This window comes from Dama dama, chromosome 2, assembly GCF_033118175.1.
Source record: "Dama dama isolate Ldn47 chromosome 2, ASM3311817v1, whole genome shotgun sequence".
In the NCBI taxonomy this organism is placed as follows: Eukaryota; Metazoa; Chordata; class Mammalia; order Artiodactyla; family Cervidae; genus Dama; species Dama dama.
Genome location: NC_083682.1, coordinates 48847199 through 48863853, shown reverse-complemented (window position 1 = coordinate 48863853; position 16655 = coordinate 48847199). Strand labels below are relative to the sequence as shown.

The following is a 16655-nucleotide window of genomic DNA, read 5'->3' as shown; positions in this document are numbered from 1 at the left end:
CACAGACCGTGGAATCATTTCCATTATTATTATTATAGTCATGATGGTTTTGATAACAGCAGACTGGGGTGCAGAGTTGGGCAGGGCCCTCTGGAAGGGAAACCATTGGAACGGGTGGAAGCATGCATCAGGTGAGGAGACAGAGACAAGTGTGGACAGCACTTTCAGTTCTGCTATCAAGGGAACAAAGGACCTGTGTTGGAGCAGGTTATGGAGTTAAAGACAGTGACTGTTTGTTTGCTGTCTGTTTTTAATGGAAGATATTGCTGATAACTTCATGCAGGAGGGAAAACTGATGACTGAGGGAACTAAGTTCTTGAGAAAGCAAGAAGGGATGCAGTTTCCAGAGTCCAGGGAGAGACTGGCCCTGCCAGGAGCAGGTGCACATCTTCTGCTGTAACAAGAGGAAAAGATGTGTATAAATGTGATTGATTTTCTCAGGAAGTGAGGATGCGCATGAAGAAGTGTGGTACCTCAGAGAAAACAATACTTGGTGAGAGTCGTGTCATGTGTGGGCTTCCCAGGTGGCTCAACGGTACAGATTCTGCGTGTCAGTGCAGAAGTGGGTTTAATCGCTGGGTTGGGAAGATCCCTTGCAGTAGGAAGTAGCAATCCACTCCAGCATTTTTGCTTGAAATTCCATGGACAGAGGAGGCTGGTGGGCTACATTCCATGCGGTTGTAAAGGAATCAGACACAACCTAGCAACTAAACACCAACAACTGTTATCTGTATACATATATTGTCACTTTGTTTCATTTCCTCTGACAAGTATAACTAGGATAGTTGCTAAATGGCTAAAAATAATTCTCCTTTAACTAACCACCTGCTCCAGGTAAAAAATTTACCTATTACTAGACCTCAGTTACGGTGTTGAAAAAAAAAATGTAAATAGCTATGTTTATGATACATGAAACTTTATTAAAAAGAGAAATGGTATAATCAAACTACTTTGTGGTTTCATTTTCATTAAAAAATAAACTAAGAGAAAAGGAAAAGACAACTAAATAATTTGTTTTCTAGGTCAGTTATAAATAAGGCATTTATCATGATTATTATGAAATTATATAGCCTATACATGTCTGAAAACTGTAAGCACATACTAAAAATCACATTATCAGTGGTTAGCAGTCTGGAATTCAGATCCTTGGGTATCATGTTTGATATGACATTCAAGCAAACTATGAACAGAACTATTAGCATTTGCATCCTGTTTTATGTAAGACTATAGCTTCTATCAAATTACCCATTTCCCCTCACCAAGATGAAGATGAGACTGTATGAAAGGTCCCTCCACCAGTATTTATTAGGTCCTACTTGTTCACTTGAACAGCCCCGTGACCCACGGCTAAGGCAGATGTGCTAATAGCCCCCATCTCGCAGCAGCTTGGGCTAAGGGCAATTTCTCAGTCTAGTAATAAACAATGTTGCTCTTATCAATCTTACACCTAGAGCTGAGGCATACATATAGAGAGTATGGATTGCCTCTCAATGGGTTGAGTTTAGTTGTTCAATATTTTATTTGGCATTTGAGACTTGAAAATTGTAAAAAATATATCTCAAAGTTGATTTATTGGTTTAAAAATTTGCTACTGGGACTCTCTTTTATTAGCCTTTTCTTTCCTCTTCCCATCAAAGACTACGTCTTTCTCCTCCCAGTCAGTCAGCTGCATTGATGAATTCCTTCTGGTGTTTTTCACATGATGACACTGTCTTTATTTCATAAAAGATGGAGCCTGGGAAAGCTCCTCCTAACAGTGAAAAATCAGACTCAAGAGTCAAGACCAGGCTTGCTTCCTGCAAAGTTTCCCTCCCACCAAGTTTCCCTCCCCTTGGAAGCTCCCACTAAACTCTCAGGGAGTGTCTTGACTCACAGTGGGAGAACCTAGCCTGCTATTGCAGATTCCAGCCCTCCACATTCTGAAATACAAATTCTCTGATTGATTTTTGAAAATACAAACATTGCCACAGAAACATATTGTAAAAAATGTATCAATGAAGTGAGTTGTAAACATTCAACTCAGTGTAAACATTCAAGTATCTCTACAGGTTTGCATAAAAACAATATTTTTTAAAAATGCATGTAACTTTGCTTCTTGTATAGCAAACAGTGCACAGGCTATTTATATTAAAAGGGAGAAGGCCAGGGGAGCTGGCTAAAGCCTCCAAAAAGTCATTTGGTCAAATTTTATCAGTAGATACTTATTTAGACATTTTCAGGGACACCCCAGAAAGTTATTTTTCTTGGAACCACTAAGGGAAGCATCTTCCATAACAGATGAAAAATCAGTGCCATTCCAGTTAGATGTCTGAGGCAGTGTAACTCTTTCCTGAAACTGGCCATCTATAGAGACTTTGATGGTAAGGAAGCCCTGTCTAATCCAGGAATTATGAAAGATGGAAAACAAATGTATCCTTCAGAAGGTCTTCGCACTTCGACGAGCTCATTCAGAGAACAGACTGGGTCTGCTTTCTCAGTCATGCCCACTCTTCTTTTTCTATTTTATACCTGAGGATTATTCACAGCCCCTTTAAAAATAAATAAAGAAAAGCACATTGCTTTGAATCTGTTCCAGAGGATCGGAGCCTGACCCGGGAAGTGGTGGCAGGGTCCTCGGGGAGCGGTGCCCTGTTCCGTCTCCCTGCGGAGGACGCGGGGGTCACAGGGCGTCGGTGGGGAGCGCGCAGGACTGGACCTCCTGGTACGCTGCCCGCGGCCTCGCGGAGCACAGCTTGAGCGAGAGGACCACCGAGAGGACCAGGAGGAGGAGGCCGAGGACGAAGAGGACAACCAAGGCTGCTCGGGCTCCTCTGGGATCCAGACTCTGGCCAAAGAAGTAGAGCTGCTCCTTGCCTGGTTCTGTGCAAAAGAAACGCGAGCGGTCAGGCCACTTTCCCTAGGGACTGAATCCAGACCATTGACTACAGGGTCGGGCGGACATCGTTACCGTTAGAGGGCGCGGATCCGGATGCACCTCCGGAAGGAGACTTGGTGGAGTATGGAATCCTGTTGTCTGGACAAAGAAGACAATGTGATGGTTTATAAACAATAGAAGATTCTTTTCACCACAGGAGTTGTTTCCAGAGTTAAGTCATTTCACCAACAAAGACTTGATCCTATCAGTCTCTGTAAGTCTTTGTTGGATAGTCACTGTGCCTATTTCATGCCAGTATACATGCTAGTCTTACCCCATCCACCCTGCAAGTTTCTGCTCACCTGTTAAGATATCCACCCATGAAACCTGGGTTCATGTGCCCCAGCCTGTTAATCATTGCTCCCTGCTGCTGTCACTGAACCCTGTACCCTGCACTTTATCTTGACATGTATCATAGTCCACTACAGTTACATGTCTGTCTCTCTTACTTGACTCTGAGCTCCTTGGAGGCCCTCATGCTTCCTCTTTTCAAGGTCCGCAGGAAGCCTGGTACTATCAGCTGGCATCACAGACAGAAAACAGTACCTATGTTTCGAAGGACTGTGTAGGTTGTCTCCATGCCAGCATGAATATGGTCAGACACATGACAGTGTAACAACCATGTCCCTGGGTGATCTGCAAACAGTTCAATGGTTTGGAATGTCCCTGGAAAGAGGTCATATACATCTTCTCGATAAGATTTACCTATCTGCAGGTAGAAAGAAATAATAAAGATAAGACCAGAAATCAATTAAATGAAAAATAGAAACATAATAAAGATAAAGAATCCAAAAGCTGGTTCTTTGAACCAATCAGTAAAATTGGTGAACTGTATAGAAACCGACCTGTGATGGTCCCCAGTGACCCCTGTCTCCTGGTACTCATTACCTTGGCAGGCCCCTCTCACACTACTGTCTGACGGCTGGTCCTTGAAGCCACCAGCATATGGCAGAAACAAATGGCATTCTGCTTCCCTTTCTCTCTCTCTCCCACTGGATCACTCACCCTAGGGAAGCCAGCTCCCATGTCATGGTAAAGAACTGAAGCCTCTGGCTCATAGTCCTGTGAGTGAATTTGGAAATGGATCCTCCAGCTGCTGTCAAACCTGATGACTAGCTCCAGCTGACATCTTGATTGTACCCTCACAAGAGATGCTGAATTAGAATCAGTGAACTAAACTCTTTCCAGCCTAACCCAGAGAGATTGTGAGATAATAAGTGTGTGTTGCTTTAGGGCACTATATCTTAGGGTGAATTTGTTATGCAGCAAAACTCTAGACAAACTGACAGAGAAAAAAAAAAAAAAACCACAGATTACAAATATCAGAGATGAAAGGGAGTCTATCACTAATACTTTATAGACATTAAAAAGGATAGTAAAGGAATGTTATGAACAACTATCCATGAATTCTACAACTTTGGAGATTTGCAGATGATAGAAAAGCATATGAAAAGATATTCAATATCATTAGCCATTAGGAAAATGCAAATGAAAAATGATGAGATACCAATATATATAGTGGGTTGGCCAAAAAGTTTGTTCAGGTTTCATCAGATAGTATTGAAAAATGTGAACCAACTTTGTGGTCAACCCAATGCTTAAATGGATGGCTAAGAAAAAATAAGAATGAAAGATAGCAAGTATTGATGTGGATGTGGAAAAGTGGTGCCCTCATACATGTCTGGTAGGAGAGAAAAGTATACTGTCTCTCTGGAACACAGTTTGGAAGTTTTCTTGAAGTTAATCATATATGTACCACCTGGCCTGGTGGCTCAGTGGTAAAGAATCCACCTGCCAGTGCAGGAGACATGAGTTCGATCCCTGGGTCAGGAAGATCCCCTGGAGAAAGAAATGGCAACCCACTCAAGTATTCTTGCCTGGAGAATTCCATGGACAGAGGAGTCTTTCAGGCTACAGTCCACAGGGTTGCAAAGAGTCAAATACAACATAGCAACTTAACAACAACAACTAGCAATCTACCCCCTAGGTATTTTCTCAAGGGAAAGGAAAAACTTATGTTCACATGAAAGCATGTTCACAAATGTTTATAATGACTTTATTTTTAATAACCCCAAACTGGAAACAACCCAAATGTCCCTCAATAAGGGAACAAATAAACAAACTGCAATACATTCATACAATGGAATACTGTTCAACAACAGGATGGAACAAACTGCGTATACAACGTGGTGGATGCACTTTAAATGCCGATACAAAATGAAACAAGCCAGATTAATAATGCTGTAGACTGTATGATTTCATTTATAAGACACTTCAGAAAAGGCAAAACTATAGAGACAAAAACAGATCAGTGGTTGCCAGGGGTTAAACACGGGAAAGGAGTTGACTCTAGAAGGTGCAAAGGGGACATTTTCGGGGTTGATGGAGGTGTTTTATATTTTGATTAGGGTTGGTTACACCACTGTATGTGCTTATGACAACAGAAGTGTGTAATAAACCGGGTGAATTTTGTTGTCATTTAGTCGCTAAGTTGTGTTCAACTCTTTGCAACCCCATGGATTGTAGCCAGCCAGGCTCCTCTGTCCATGGGATTTTCCAGGCAAGAATATTGGAGAGGGTTACCATTTCTTTCTCCAGGGTATCTTCCCAACCCAGGGAGCAAACCCATGTCTCCTGTGTTGGCAGCTGGGTTCTTTACTGCTGAGGCACCAGGGAAGCCCCAGGGTGCATTCTACTCAGTGTAAATTATACCTTATTTTGAAATATTTATGTATATAATAATTTTATATGTATATAAAATAATTTTGTTTTTATAAATTTTATATATTTTAATATAATTTTTAAAATGTGGATTAAAACAGCCAAATTCTGAAAAGCATCATAGGCATTTAATATATGAAATTTAATTTAATATATGAAACAATATAATCACTGTTAGGTTAGTACTTTCTATCTTAAACTGTGTTGAATAAATATACCAAGGGGAGAGGATATTAGATGTTTCATTAGTTACTATTTATTTCCGTGTAACTGGAAAAGGGGCAGTGCAGGTTTTCCTTGCAGATTAGACATGATTATTCATTTCTATCTGCTTCCTTGTAGACTTCACAGCACCTGAGATGACAGACATTTGGATCTTATCCCAGGGATTCTGATTCATCAGGTCTGGAGCCTGGCAATCTGTTTCTTAAACCGCTCCACAGGTGATTCACCACTCAGATGTTACAGCTTGATGCTTGAAAGGCAGGAAGCCACATGTGGTAGAGCCCAGTCCACTACGGCAAAAGTCAAGGTAACATTTCGGACCCAAGACAAAGCGTGAAATATCTCATTTACTAGAGAGAGCTAGGCTGTTGGCTAAGCACATAGAAAAGAAACAGGAGAGGGAAAGGGAAAGAAAAAGGAAAGAAAAAAAGAAAAAGGGACGAAATACTGTGGATGCCTTCATTTGCGATATTAGTGGTATACTCCAGAGTGGCTGGAATTATCCCCATATAACTGATAAGAAAACTCTCATCTGAAGCTCAGAGAGTGTGTGTGTTGTTGTTTTTTTAAAAAAGCACAATAAAATACATATTAAGAAATATTTGTCAGGGGAAGGACATAATCATATTTCTCTGTTCCATTCTCTAGCATTCACTACTACCCCTTGTGGTTTGTGAAAGCCTTATTGTCAAATAACTCAAATTTCACAATGGAAATATATTGCATCTGTTAATTCAATGTCTTCCCCAAAGCATTTCTCTTACACATACCTTGAAAAGAAAGCTCTCAGCATGATAATGAATGGTGTGTATGTCCACTTCATCTCCTACTCCTAACAGGTACCAGTTGGTCATTGTGTCTTCATTCATGATGAGTCCATGAAGGTTCCCAAAAATCTTCCCATTAATAGCTAAGAAGGTAAAAGAAAACAGCCTCTCGTTAGTGATGATTACTTAATCTGGTTTTAGAAACAATTCAAGAAGATCTTTATGTCACCAACATTTTCATTTGCCTGATAAACATGTAACCATCCCACTCACACTTACCAATGGCCCCACCATTTTAGACCCAGAATTCAGATTAGTAAGAAATCTTTATAAAAGAGAGCCAGAAAATAGAAATAGCAGTTTGTTTTTAAAAGCTGTCTCTTGGGTAGCAGTACATGTTGGTTGGTTGGTTGTTTATTTGAAATATTCTTTTTATGGAGTGGATTACAGACTCATGTGTGGGGTCGCCAGATTTACACCATTCTACAGCTGAGTGAGCACAAGCATGGAGAATCAAGTTTATGTAAATCAAAACTGAACCATTTAAAAGGTTCAATTAGTATTTCATTTTCTGAGAACTAGCTTGGGGCAAGTTGCTAAACTTGGCTAAATCTCTAAGAGAAGGAAAGGTTCCAAGAGAAGGAAAGTTTCCCACAAGCCTGAGCCCATGATCTAACAATGACAAAGCAAGCTCAAGCTAGGCTGACATGATAGGGACTTTCACTCCTCTGTTTTCTACGAACTTTTTATTCTGTACATCGTGACACAACCAAATGAGCTACATTCATTAAAAAAAGAGACCCTAAGAAACTGCATAGAGGGAGGCAAAATTATAGGGGAGAGAGTAGCTGAATCAGAAATCAGGTTGCTATATTCTAATCAATGTTAGCAATTAACTAGCTTTCTTATCTTGGGCAGGACCTATCTTTTTGCACACTGTTGGTCAAAAGTAGATCTTGGTGAGAGAGTATATATATGTCAATTAGAACACATACTTCCACTTAAAAAACAAGAAGTACCTTAAATTTCAAAGAATTAAATAACAGACACATTAAAACAGAAATTTGGTGATAGTGTTTCATGTTCCAGAGACAGTTAAACCAGGCCCTTAAATTTGATCAAGTACAGGTTATCCTGTATTCTTATAGAAATATACCAATAAGTAATCATTCATTTCCTAAGAATTACTTTTCAGTCTTACAGTTTAGGGATTCTAGCATTCAGAGACACAGCTGCCTAGACAAATGGTCTGGAGTCTTAATGGACCTTGCCGGCAGCCAGTCAGTGGCTTGGCTGGTTCCCTCTGAAGGAAAGCTTTGGAGGACTTTCTTCAATCAAGGTGCCCTTGGGAATGGAGAAGGGCTCAGAGAAGGAGGCTGGGACCTTCCACAGATTTCTATGGACTTATCTCAATAAGGGTCTCCTTTTTAAACCTCTGGTATACCATGCATTTTGTTGCTCTCCTCAAAATCATCAGAGGGCTTAAAATCTCGTGGATCTTTATTAAGATACTTCTTAATATTGTCATCCAGATACCAGGATTCATTCTCATTAAATACCAAAAACAAGAGAGCAAATTCATAATCAACGTCGCTTCTTCTTCCCTTTTCATTCAACACTCCTTCCCTGCATGTAATCAGAGGACCCATCAAACCACTGTATGTATCCTGAAAGAAAAATAAACTGAATTAGAAGAGCCTTTAAATAATTTAATAATACAGATTAGTTGCTTGTAAGAGTCATTGCAAAAAGACTAAAAGACAATTGACCATGAAATAAGTACTAAGAAACCCTGAAGAATCAGGGCTATCTTTGCTAAAATTTAATATTATTTCTAAAACTTTGCTGAGAGTGAGTTTTATGAGGGCTGAGGCTGTGTCCTTTACTCATTGTTGAGTTTCCAGAGCTTGGCTGTCTACTACATAGAAGATGTGCAATAAATATTTGTTGAATAAATGAATGCTTATTTCTATTTTTCTGTGTGTTTTTCAAGTGAGACTATATTTTTTAATTGAAGTATAGTGGATTTACAAGGTTGTATTAGTTTCAGATGTACAACAAAGTGATTCAGTTATGCACATATATATATATGTTATTTTACAGATTCTTTTCCATTATCAGTTACTACAAGATATTGAATATAGTTCCCTGTGATATAGAATAAGTCCTTGTTGTTTATCTGTTTTGTATGTGGCGGTGGTGTGTGCTCAGTCGTGTCCGACTCTGTGACCCCATGGACTGTAGTCCACCAGCTTCCTCTGTCCATGGGATTTTCCAGGCAAGAGTACTGGAGTGGGTTGCCAATTCCTTCTCCAATTTTGTATGCAGTGTGTATTAATCCCAAACTCCTAATTTATCCCCCACCCCTCGTTTTCCTCTTTGGTAACCATAAATTTGTTTTCTATGTCTGTAAGCATATTTCTGTTTTATAAGTAAGTTCATTTGTATCATTTTTTTTAGATTCCACATGTAAGTGATTTCATACAATATTTGTCTTTCTGTCTGACTGACTTCACTTAGTGTAATCATCTCTAGTTCCATTTATGTTGCTGCAAATGGTATTATTTCATTTTTTTAATGGCTGAGTAATATTCAGACATTGATTGTGTATATATATATATATATACACACACAACATGTTCTTTACCCATTCATCTGTCAGTGGACATTTAGGTTGCTTGCCTGTTGTGTTTATTGTAAATAGTGCTGCTATGAACATTGAATGTATCTTTTTGAATTATGGTTTTCTCTGGGTTATATGCCCAGAAATAGGATCGCTGGATCATATGCTAACTCTGTTTTTAGTTTTTTAAGAAACCTCCATCCTGTTCTCCACAGTGGCTGCACTAATTCACATACCCACCAACAGTGTAGGAGGGTTTCCTTTTCTCCACACCCTCTCCAGCATTTATTATTTGTAGACTTTTTGATGATGGCCATTCTGACCAGTGTGAGGTGATACCCAAGTGGGACTGTATTTGTCACTATATACAAATGCTTATATTCCATTTTCTATGGGTAAAGGTTTCTTGGGAACTGATATGAGCCCATGAATGATTTTCATATCGAGTTTTTCAGCCCTGAGCTTTCTTTTGAACTCCCACATTTCCATCTGCCTATTTAAATATTCCACCTGGATGCCTCCTGCAACAATTCAATCTGCTAATGAGACTTTCTAAGGTGTATTTCCCTCAAACCATTTCCTTCTCCTGAATTCCCTATTTCTGTTAGTAGCACTATGATGTTCCCTGTCACTTAGGTCAGAAAACTTGGTTATCAGTGTTTAATTCCTCATTTTCCTCACTTTGTCCCATGTTGTACGTGTGTGTGTGCTCAGTCGCTAAGTGATGTTGGACTCTTTGCAGCCTTATGAACTGTAGCCCACCAGGCTCCTCTGTCCATGTAATTTTCCAGGCAAGAATACTGGAGTGGGTCGCCATTTCCTCCGCCAGGGGTCATCCCATCTCATTTACTATCAAATCTTAAATTTTTTCCCCTTCACAGTGTCTCTTCATTCTGTGACTTTCTCTTCATTCTATCCACCATCCTTCCAGTGTAAGATCGTTTTGTTTTTTGGCCCCATCCTACAGTCTGTGGGATATTATCTCCTGGACCAGGGATCGAACCTGTCCTACAAAAGTCACCAGATTCAGAATTGTGATATAATTATGGATGTGCACATGTATTATTTCCCCCAAAGATGATAAATTCCTTCAAGACAAGAATATTTTCAGCCCTCATAGTACTTGGTGAGGTCATTTGCACATCACAATGGCTCAATAAATATTTGTTGGTATGCACAAAGCAATCAACAAAAAATGTGGACTTCCCATGATTCTACTTTGGTTTTTGTTTTTTGTTTCAAGTGCCTGGTATGTTTCTCCTGAACTCTTGTGCTGTCCAGTACACCTCAAAGACACTAATTATATCAGATATGACCTTAGTTTGGACTTCCATTATGATATATAATTCAAGACTAGATGTTTTATACATACATATCTGACTCAAGTTCAATATTGAATCTTTGCCTTTAATTTCTAAGTAAAGTTAGCCTATTTATCACTCAGACAGTTCGGAGTTTATTACTAAGTTTTTGTGGAGTGTGCTTTCTTTCCTGAGCCCTGATGGTACTGGAAAAGATTTTAAAATTGGGTAACATCATAAACCATGTTAAAAATTAAAATATATATTTATTTTTTGGTTATCTAATTTACATATCTTCTCTTGCTTCAATCTTCCTTAAAAGTTCTAAATTTAGTAATTTGAGATCTTATTTTCTTTCCCCTACACTTTAGATCAAGGGCCAGCAAACTTTGTTTTTGTAAAGTGCCATATAGCAAGTGGCTTCCCTTGTGTCTCAGATGGTAAACAATCTGTCTGCAATGCAGATCTGGGTTCTATCCCTGGGTTGGAATGATCCCCTGGAGAAGGGAAAGGCTACCCACTCCAATATTCTGGCCTGGAGAATTCCATAGACCGTATAGCCCATGGGGTCGCAAAGAGTCAGACATGACTGAGCAACTTCCACTTCACTTCACATAGCAAGAATGTTTTACTTTGTGAACCATACCATTTCCATCACAGCTACTCAACTTCATCATCAATAATGCAAATAAATGGGCAAATGGGCATGGCCACAGTTTGAGACCCCTGCTTGAAACCAATACACTTCTTCATATATACCCACCGTAATTGTGATAACTTGAATGGTCAACTGAAAACCATATCACTTTGAGCATTTTGGCGGCTCTCTCCACCTTACCTTCACAAAGTTTACTGTTGAATAGTAAACCCATGGAATACAATTTGGGTCAGATGGCCCTGGACCGGACCTTTTAGGGACATTCCATCTGTAGGTTTTTATTTCTCCTGAAACAAATAAGAAGAAATAGAAAAAAAAATTTAATTATGTGATCTCTGTTCCAGACAATTTACCTGAAGAAATACAAACAGATTCTTTGTATATTTTGATTAAAGTTACTGCTGGGGAGAATTACCCATTCAATAGAAATGTTCCTGTTAAACTCATACCTTGACTTTCTGCAGGTTCACAATGATAGATTTTCATTTCAGCCTTCCATCCTAGTCTGATGCTTTTTCTCCTCAAATTTTGTATCTCCTTCCCAAGAGTTATGCTTGAGCACACTTGAGTTGCTGTGGGCCTCAGCCTTAGCTTCTTGTGGAATCACAGGGGAGCTTTGTAAACCCTCACTGCTCAGACCTCATCCCAAACCAATGAAATTAGAATATCTGCAATCTATTATTGGTGTACAAATATATTCCTTAAGCTTCTCAGGCAATTCTAATGTGCAGGCAAGTGAGATCTAGCTGGAACCAGAGACAATCAGAGAGGCCTAGTTTCAAATCTCACCCTAATGACTTGTTTCCATTCAACCTTTGACAAGTTACTTTACTTCACTGACCTTTGAAAAGTGAGGACTTCCTTGGTGGCTCAGATGGTAAAGAATCTGCCTGCAAATCAGGAGACCTGGGTTTGGTCCCTGGATAGGAAAGATCCCCTGGAGAAGGGAATGGCTACCCAGTCCAGACGCATGCCTGGTTTTCACTTAGCTTTTGACAAGCTACTTAACCTTCACAGACCTTTAGTTTCCTTATTTGTAAAGTGGATTAGTCAACCCAGTTTTCAAACTGTTGTGAAGATTAAATGAAATAAAATATCTAGGAAAGTGCCTCACATTGAGGTCAGTCAATAATTATTAATGTGCATATATGTGTGCATGCTAAGTCACTTCAGTTGTGTCCAACTCTGTGCAACCCAATGGACTATAGCCCACCAGGTTCCTCTGTCCATGGGAATTCTCCAGGCAAGAACTGGAGTGGGTTGCCATGCCCTCCTCCAAGGGATCTTCCTGACCCTGGGATCAAATCCATGTCTCTTATGTCTCCTGCATTGGCAGGCGGGTTCTTTACTGCTAGCGCCACCTGGGAAACCCCTAAATGTTAGTCGCTCAGTCATGTCCGACTCTGTGCAACCCCATGGACTGTAGCCCGCCAGGCTCCTTTGTCCATGGAATTCTCCAGGCAAAAACACTGAAGTAGATTGCCATGCCCTTCTCCAGGGGATCTTTCCAACCCAGGGATTGAACCTAAGTCTCCCATGTTTCAGGCAGATTCTTTACTGTCTGAGCCACCATGCAAGAGTTGGTTTGTATGTATGCTAGCAACAAATGCATGCACTCCCTCTGGTCAGGCCCCATATCTGTGAATCCCCTGTGACTGACCCAGAGCCTTGCAGAGGAACCACATATTACTCATGAGTTATCAAGATAATCACATTGTAAAAGGCTCATTTAAATTATCTCCTTTTGAACTATCTGAGTCCCATCCTCACCCTATAAGGACAAACAATTTATAGATGAATCTGAGTCACAAAACAAAACAAAAGTAATGAAGACTTGCGTGAAATTTTGGTCTGTATTCATTCATGAAGCAGTTGGTTAGCAATATCATCTTAGGTTTAGTTTCCATGCTTTACCGCATGCCTTGGTATTCACAAGATAAACAGCTGATATTTACCTTTCTAAATGCAAGTAACTATGGGTGCGGGGTTATTAAAGTTGAAACAATCCATTGTCCACCCACCTGGAAGCCAAGTTCTCAACAAAAAGAGGATGCTCAGTAAATGTTTGTTGAGTGATAAAATGAAAAAAAGATGAAGAAGATGGAGGAAGGGGAGAAGAAGGAGAGAGGAAATCTGAGGGGCTTCAGTTCAATCGTGTCCGACTCTTTGTGAACCATGGACTGCAGCACACCAGGCTTCCCTGTCCATCACCAACTCCCGGAGCTTACTCAAACTCATGTCCATCGAGTCAGTGATACTATCCAACCATCTTGTCCTCTGTCATCCCCTTCTCCTCCCGCCTTCAATCTTTCCCAGCATCAGGGTCTTTTCCAATGAGTCAGCTCTTCGCATCAGATGGCCAAAGTATTGGCGCTTCAGCTTCAGCATCAGTCCTTCCAATGAATATTCAGGACTGATTTCCTCTACGATGGACTGGTTGGATCTCCTTGCAGTCCAAGAGACTCTCAAGAGTCTTCTCCAACACCACAGTTCAAAAGTATCAATTCTTCGGCATTTAGGTTTCTTTATGATCCAACACTCACATCCATACATGACTACTGAAAAACCACAGCTTTGACTAGATGGACTTTTGTCAGCATAGTAATGTCTCTGCTTTTTAATGTGCTGTCTAAGTTGGTCATAGCTTTTCTTCCAAGGAGAAAGTGTCTTTTAATTTCATGGCTGCAGTCACCATCTACAGTGATTTTGGAGCCGAAACAAATAAAGTCTTTCACCATTTCCATTGTTTCCCCATCTATTTGCCATGAAGTGATGGGACCAGATGCCATGATCTTACTTTTCTGAATGTTGAGTTTTAAGCCAACATTTTCACTCTCCTCTTTCACTTTCATCCAGAAGCTCTTTAGTTCCTCTTTACTTTCTGCCATAAGGGTGGTGTCATCTGCATATCTGAGGTTATTGATATTTCTCCTGGCAATCCTGATTCCAGCTTGTGCTTCATCCAGCCCAGCATTTTGCATGATACACTCTGCATATGAGTTAAATAAGCAGGGTGACAATACACAGCCTTGACATACTCCTTTTCTTATTTAGAACCAGTCTGTTGTTCCATTCAGTTCTAACTGTTGTTTCTTAACCTGAATACAGATTTCTCAGGAGGCAGGTAAGGTCTGATATTCCCATCTCTTTAAGAATTTTCCACAGTTTGGTGTTAGCCACACAGTCAAAGGCTTTATCATAGTCAATGAAGCAGAAGCAGATGGTTTTCTGAACTTTCTTGCTTTTTCTATAACCCAGCGGATGTTGGCAATTTGATCTCCAGTTCCTCTGCCTTTTCTAAATCCAGCTTAAACATCTGGAAGGTCACAGTTCACGTACTGTTGAAGCCTGGCTTGGAGAATTTTGAGCATTACTTTACTAGCTCGTGAGATGAGCACAATTGTGCGGCAGTGTGAACATTCTTTGGCCTTGCTTTTCTTTGGGATTGGAATGAAAACTGACCTTTTCCAGTCCTGTGGCCACTGCTGAGTTTTCCAAATTTGCATATTGAGTGCAGCACTTTCACAGCATCATCTTTCAGGATTGGAAATAGCCCAACTGGAATTCCATCACCTCCACTAGCTTTGTTCGTAGTGATGTTTCCTAAGGCCCACTTGAATTCACATTCCAGAATGTCTGGCTCTAGGTGAGTGATCACACCATCATGGTTATCTGGGTCATGAAGATCTTTTTTGTACAGTTCTTCTATGTATTCTTTCCACGTCTTCTTAATATCTTCTGCTTCTGTTAGGTCCATACCATTTCTGTCTTTTATTGTGCATGGGGTATCCTTTTTTGGTGGGATCCAACATTCTCCTGTCAATGGTTGTTCAGAAGCAAGTTGCAATTTTGGAGTTCTTGCAGGAGATTAGCACAAAACAATCCAAGATGACAGAGCTTACTTTTCTTAAAATGCTAACTTGTACTCTTCATCACATGCATACCCTGATTAAACTTTCTTATCCAACTTGCCTGAACTAAGTTAGTTTCTTGCTCCTACCCCCAATCTCTGGGTTCTCCCAAACCTTTCAGACTTATTTGAGACTCCTGTGGGGACTGACTACCTCTGGCTCCAATTAAAAAAAGAAAAAATGCTCCATTGCCACAGTCTATAATCATTTTTCTTCCTACTCTGACAGCCCTCACATCTAGGACTCTTAGAAGTCCAGTCAGCCTAGAGGAGCGTAGCTGTGTCCCTTGTCACTCTTTACCATCAGGGTCCATCCACCAGGAGGGGTCACGCCAGCTAGCCCACAGCCCTACCAGAGCCCCCACCCCCCAACTCTCAGGCCTGATAGGCACCTTTCTTCCTCCCTTTGAAGCTGGTTCAACCATCACAAATAAATATATTTAATAGTTTTTTTGATCCATTTTAAACCATTTCCCTCTTCATCAAAGCAAGAAGGGAAGAAGAAAGTACAAAAAATGTGAAGTAGAAAAGATGATCACATTGCTATTTAAAATGCCACCATGAAGATGAAACCATTATTAACATTTTGGCTTATTTCCCTCTGGTCTTTCTTCTATTTGTACTTTGCTTAACAAGTCTTTCCCATGTAATGTAAAACTTTTTTTTTTCATTAAAACTTGTTCATTAAATCTTTCTTAAATGTAATTTAATGGCTACACAATGGTCCACTATAAAACGATTCCAAAATTTACTTGTTTCTCTGTATATAGACATTTAGATGTTCATGAAAAGTTTCTTGATGCAGCTTGAAGCAGCTTTTGATACTGGGGTAGGAAGTGGCAGAAATTGGAATAGTAACCAGTAAAGATTTTCCTTCCTAAAAACCCATCCTTAAACAGGTAGCTTGCTAACTTTTTGATTCATTAGATTGTTTTCTTTTTTTATTTTTTACATCTTTAAATTTTTGATTTAATGATCTTTATTGAAATTGCTATAGCATTGTTATAGTTCTTCTGTTCTTCTGTGTATTCTTGCCACTTCTTAATATCTTCTGCTTCTGTTAGTTCAGTTCAGTTCAGTGACTCAGTCATGTCCGACTCTTTGTGACCCCATGAATCACAGCACGCCAGGCCTCCCTGTCCATCACCAACTCCCAGAGTCTACCCAAACCCATGCCCATCGAGTCGGCGATGCCATCCAGTCATCTCATCCTCTGCCGTCCCCTTCTCCTCCCACCCTCAATCCTTCCCAGCATCAGGGTCTTTTCCAATGAGTCAACTCTTCGCATGAGGTGGCCAAAGTATTCGAGTTTCAGCTTCAGCATCAGTCCTTCCAATGAAGCCGAGAGGAGCTACCCCACATTCCAGGTCAGGAGGGGTGGCCTGAGGAGACACCCCTCGTCCAAAGGAAGGAGCAGCGGCTGCACTTTGCTGGCACAGCCGTGGAGATACCCCACGTCCAAGGTAAGAGAAACCCAAGTAAGACGGTAGGTGTTGCAAGAGAGCACCAAAGGGCAGACACACCAAAACCATAATC

The 16655-nt window shown here is 40.3% G+C and overlaps 1 protein-coding gene across 1 annotated transcript in view; it reads right to left on the bottom strand.

Annotated features, from left to right (window-relative positions):
• Positions 1-1032: 1032 nt before the first annotated feature.
• HEPHL1 (hephaestin like 1) overlaps positions 1033-16655 on the bottom strand; it is a 91316-nt gene continuing 75693 nt past the window's right edge. Inside the window, exons 15-20 of the mRNA XM_061158538.1 lie at positions 11390-11496; positions 8072-8294; positions 6631-6770; positions 3461-3623; positions 2948-3013; positions 1033-2859 (exon numbers count right to left, since the gene is read on the bottom strand). Coding sequence (XP_061014521.1) covers positions 2660-2859; positions 2948-3013; positions 3461-3623; positions 6631-6770; positions 8072-8294; positions 11390-11496 — 899 coding nt within the window. The 3' untranslated portion in view covers positions 1033-2659. The remainder of the gene's footprint in view (positions 2860-2947; positions 3014-3460; positions 3624-6630; positions 6771-8071; positions 8295-11389; positions 11497-16655) is intronic.